General features: G+C 42.7%; 1 protein-coding gene across 1 annotated transcript in view; it reads left to right on the forward strand.

The window, feature by feature from the left end:
* The window catches only part of Tmc2 (transmembrane channel like 2), a 68336-nt gene that overhangs the window by 41588 nt on the left and 21348 nt on the right, over nucleotides 1–5400 (forward strand). The window contains exons 11-13 of the mRNA XM_021155673.1: nucleotides 2063–2251; nucleotides 3190–3369; nucleotides 4696–4845. Of these exons, the coding sequence (XP_021011332.1) occupies nucleotides 2063–2251; nucleotides 3190–3369; nucleotides 4696–4845 (519 nt within the window). The remainder of the gene's footprint in view (nucleotides 1–2062; nucleotides 2252–3189; nucleotides 3370–4695; nucleotides 4846–5400) is intronic.

The following is a 5400-nucleotide window of genomic DNA, read 5'->3' on the forward strand; positions in this document are numbered from 1 at the left end:
TCCTCATAGTCTATAGCAGTCGCAACAATGTTAAAAGTCCAAAGTTCAAGGTCTCTTCTGAGATTCATTCAATTTAATTAACTGTAATCCCCAAAGCAAGCCAATAAGTAACATCCCTCCAAGGCCTCTACATCAGCTCCTGCTTCCTGACCTGCTTGAGTTCCAGTCCTGACTTCTTTCAGTGATGAACAACAATGTGGAAGCATAAGCCAAATAAACCCCTTCCTCCCCAGCTTGCTTCTTGGTCATGCTGTTTTGTCCAAGAATAGAAAACCTGACTAAGACAGCAGATTATACATTTCTCCCTTTGAAGAGACAGCTCTGTGTATTTAACCTTTCTAGTTTCCCTAGTGTTCACATGTGAGCACAAGGACGTCTGTACCTCCTACATGTAACAAGGTAGAATTGAGGGCTGGAGAGATGGCTCAGCAGTTAAGAGCACTGTCTGCTTTTCCAGAGATCCTCAGTTCAAAGCCCAGCAACCACACGGTGGCTCACAACCACCTGTAATGAGATCCAATGCCCCCTTCTGGTGTGTTCAAAGACAGCTACAATTAGTATATTTCATACACTCTTGCATGCGCCCAACTCGCCAGCAAGAACGACACTGCAATAGGATCCTTCTGCACACGTTTATTGGGAGAGCTTGATTGCAGAGGTGAAGAGACCCCAAGTCCAGAACTGGTGCTGCTTATATAGGCCTAGGAGAGGCGTGTCTCACACCCGGATTGGTTATGCATGGGTTATACTTACCACCTCATTTGCATGTCTACATCTGATTGGTTAACTTGTCTCTCATCTGATTGGTTAACTTATCTCTCATCTGATTGGTTAACTTGTCTCTCATCTGATTGGTTAATTTTGGTTAATTCTCAAAACCTCATCTTGGCAAAAAAACTTTACTGCCTATGGTGGCCAGTGGTAGCCAGCACCACCCTGCAACGGCACATGTGGCTTCCCACAATACACTAGTTGTCTGGTGAGTTAGCTAGACCTCAGAGTGAACACAGTAACTGATGATTGGTAGAGAGGTCTCCTCCCAGGCAGTTGGTCCAAGAGACCAAGTTTTCCCATTATTGCACATGTCTTCATAGAGAGTTACTGATCCAGGACATAAGTATGATCATATAAGTATGATTATATTTTTATACTAACAGAAAACAAACTGATATTAAAACTTTATTTATGATAATTCCCAAAACATAAAAGTCTAGCCATAAACTTAAATTCTCCTTATCAAAAAAAATATGTGACACACACACACACACACACACACACCCAATGCACACAAAGCAAAACAGAAAACAAACAAACAAAAACAGCATTCAATATTAAGAAACCCTAAGAAGAGAAATTGGCAAAATATAGTTTGGAGAGCAAATCCAAACTGCTGCTTACTTTTGTAAATAAGACTTTATTGAAACAAAAACATACACATTTACTTACATATTGTCTATGGTTATTGTCCTGCAGTAATGGTGTGGCAGTGGTGAGAAGAGAGAGACATACATGGACTGCAGGCTAACAGTATCTACTGTGTGAACTTTATAGGCTATTTGACAACTCCCATACTTGAAACTCAAGATTAAAATTTTAATCTAAGGGGCTTGAGAGATGGCTCAGAGATTAAAAGTACTGGTTACTTTTACAGAGAACCTGGGTTCCATTCCCGGAACCCACATGGCAGCTCACAACTGTCTATGACTCCAGTTCCTGGGGATCTGACACCCCATTCTGGCCTTCACAGGTACCAGGCACCACTGTGGTGCCTGGTACCTGTGAATACTAACCCTTCTATTGGTTCACTGTTAGATTAAGAAATAATTTGTGGAAAATATTTAGTACCATGTCTAGCAATAGTAAATCTCAGTTTTCATTATTACAAAATAACCAAACCCAAGATAACAATAACAGCAGAATATATATGTTCATAGAAGTTATCTCTAAGTCTCTACAGGGTATTATGTCACCCCTCTGAATTATTTATAGAAATACAGAAACAACAGCTGTAGGCAGCAGGTCCTGACTTGGTGCTATTCACCTCTCCTTTTCACATGCTAAGGAGTCTATAGTGGACGAACAAGAGAGTAACAAAGAGGGGAATATCCACCTCACAAGATTCCTCCGAGTCCTGGCCAACTTTCTCATTCTCTGCTGTCTGTGTGGAAGCGGGTACCTCATTTACTTTGTGGTGAAAAGGTCCCAGGAGTTCTCCAAAATGCAAAATGTCAGCTGGTATGAAAGGAATGAGGTAAGACGGATGTCGCCAGTGATGCCAAGACTGAGGGGACATCCTGAAATCACTCTTTGCTGGGTGCCATTTGTGTGTGTGTGTGTGTGTGTGTGAGAGAGAGAGAGAGAGAGAGAGAGAGAGAGAGAGAGAGAGAGAGAGATTATTATTAATCTATATATATTAATTAATTCTGAAAATTAATATAGTGGCAGTTATTTCTTAACCAGCTAGTTCCCTGCCCCACCCCTAAACAACCATACCTTTTAATATTTCAAAGCTTAGTTCTGCAGTAGAGTCTCAGAAAGTCTAAATTACAGGCCTTGTCTTAAAAAGCAAAATTAAGCCCATCATGGTGCAATTTCCTGTAATCCCAGCAGAGACATGAGGATTTGTAAAAGTTTGAGCCAGGCTGGTCTACATAGTGAGTTCCAGGACAGCCAAGCTACACAACTGTTATAAAACAAGTAAATATCACAGTGCAGAGAGATAGCTCACTGGTTAACAACACTCTATAGGAGACCTGTATTTGGGTCCCAGCATTCACATGGTGGCTCATAAAACCATCTGTAAGTCTAGTTCTAGGGGACCCAACACCCTCTTTTGGCCTCTACAGGCACCCAGGCATGCATGGATACACATATATACATATTTATGTATATGAGTACTCTATCTGCATGTACACCTGTATGCCAGAAGAGGGCGTCAGATCCCATTACAGATGGTTGTGAGCCACCATGTGGTTGCTGAGAATTGAACTTAGGACTTCTAGAAGAGCAGCCAGTGTTCTTAACCACTGAGCCATCTCGCCATCTCCCCAGCCCCCTGAATCATGTTTTTAAAAAAAATGTTTTTGGTAGACTTTTTTGGATCTTTGCCTATCTAATATTTTTTCTAAATTTTTAGTATCTATTTTCATTTTTCTTTTATTTTAAAACTCTCCTCCTTTCAATTTTCAGGTGGAGATCGTGATGTCTCTGCTAGGGATGTTTTGTCCCCCTCTGTTTGAAACCATTGCTGCCTTGGAGAATTATCACCCACGAACTGGGCTGAAGTGGCAGCTGGGCCGCATCTTTGCCCTCTTCCTGGGAAACCTCTACACGTTTCTCCTGGCCCTCATGGACGATGTCCACCTTAAGGTAGAGCCTACAAACTCCACTGTGCCTGCTGTCCACGGTGTTCCCTTTCAAATATAATAACTTTGCTGTGCATAATTTCTATTAATTAAATAAATGTTGGAAGTTTAAGAAGGAAAATTAAGAAGAGATACTTCCAGAATCTATAACCCAAAGACAGTGGTTGCTACAGTTTTTCTGCATTTTTTCTGAGGTTGTCTTTTTCTACATTATGTCTATATCATTTAGTACTCTCATATTTGGTATGCAGGTTTTTCTATGTTGTTTCACAGCTGTCATAGCTAGTCAATAGCCAAATAATTGTCCACTGATGTGATGTGTCACAGTTGGCCAAACTGCTCATCAGTGCTTGTCAGATGTGTATGGGGCACCTGCAAATTAGGCCCTGGGGTACAGCAGGCAATTAGACACAGTCCTGTTCCAAGCAGCTTCATGCTCAGGGTCAGGAAACAGAATCATTCAATACAACACACTGTGAAATAAGCTTCAATGAGGGCAAGTCGTAGGCAGTGAGTCAGAGCACAGGGCATCTCAAATCCTCAGCTTGGGGAGTCTCAGCAGACACTGAAAAAGCATGGTGAAGAGCGGATGCCAACAGGAAATGGCAGGATAGTTGGAGAACACAGAGGAGGGAAAACTGGAGAGACAGATGAGTCTTCCTCACTCCTTCATCTCATTACTACCTCGTTATTATTCTGCAGGATACAGAAAGGTCTTGGAAGGTCCTAACAATGCAAGTGATCAGCACTGGGCCACAATCCTTCCAACCATTTTGGCTTCCCTAAGAAACTGTTCCACACTCCTCAGCCTTATATTTTACTCTGGGATATAGATACCACTTGACCTTCTCTGAAAGTAGCTGGCCAGTTCCAGAGGTCACTGCCTCAAAGGATTCCTCTAGGCTCCCCATCATCTGAGGGTACTCCTCAGTCCCCAGAGACAATTCCCACAGCTCATCTCACTTTGTTTTCTGATTGTTCAGCTCTGTTACTTACTAGATTATGAACTTCCTGAGAGAAAACCCTTTTGGTCACTCTTGTGTCACCACTGACTTGTGTGTACAGATTAGACCCTGAATTCTCAAAATGAATGGTGGATGGGTGGGTAAGTGGATGCTAACTTAGGGAGAAAACTTTATGGAAAGGATCAAGGGACTTTAGCCCATTGCGCCCTCTGGTGGATTGAAAGCCTGAGAAGTTCTTTTCTGAGAAGATTGTCCAGTGGTAAGGTGGAGGCCAGATGGTAGAGAGATAGTTTTACTTGTTCCCATGGAAACAGCTGAACTACCTCCGGTTCTATCCAACTTCTGATTGTCATGTTCTCTTCCAGCTTTCTAATGAGGAGAAAATCAAGAACATCACTCATTGGACCCTGTTTAACTATTACAATTCCTCAGGTGGGAATGAGAGTGTGCCCCGGCCACCACCACACCCTGCAGACGTGCCCAGAGGTTCTTGCTGGGAGACAGCTGTGGGCATTGTGAGTAGTTGTGCTCTCTGGAAAGGTGACCCTTGTTCTGTTTTTCGTTGTCCCTTCTTTGATCTTTCCATTTGAGAAATAATCCTGAAAACTCACATGTCCATCAAGCAGGCATTTCCTAATCACCTTGGAAGGTCCAAGTTGAATATAGAGCAGGCTCGGTACATCCTAGAACCTCACATGTATCTGTTGTCTTTAAACTTGTGATGGAGTTGTTGAGTGACAAGACTTTTCCTAAGGAGATGTGACACACACCCCAGATAGTGTGCTCAGAGCAGATCAAGTATAAACAACACCAAAAGTCCAACTGGTGAACCAATGAGTTCTATGGAGGTCACTTACAGGAATGTCAGTGAGGGTTACTTACAGGAGCAGAAATGAGTCAAAGTCAGCTGTATCACCAAGGCTCACTCTAGCATGGGTGACAGCTCACTAAAGCAGGGAACCTGGAGCCCACTGCACAGCCTGTAAGCAGTTCAACAAGTTGAAGAAATCCTTTCCATTTGCTTCAGTTGGTCTAAGCCTCCTATGGGCAGCAGCTGGACTTGGGGTCTT

The sequence above is a fragment of the Mus caroli genome, chromosome 2, assembly GCF_900094665.2.
Source record: "Mus caroli chromosome 2, CAROLI_EIJ_v1.1, whole genome shotgun sequence".
Classification (NCBI taxonomy): domain Eukaryota; kingdom Metazoa; phylum Chordata; class Mammalia; order Rodentia; family Muridae; genus Mus; species Mus caroli.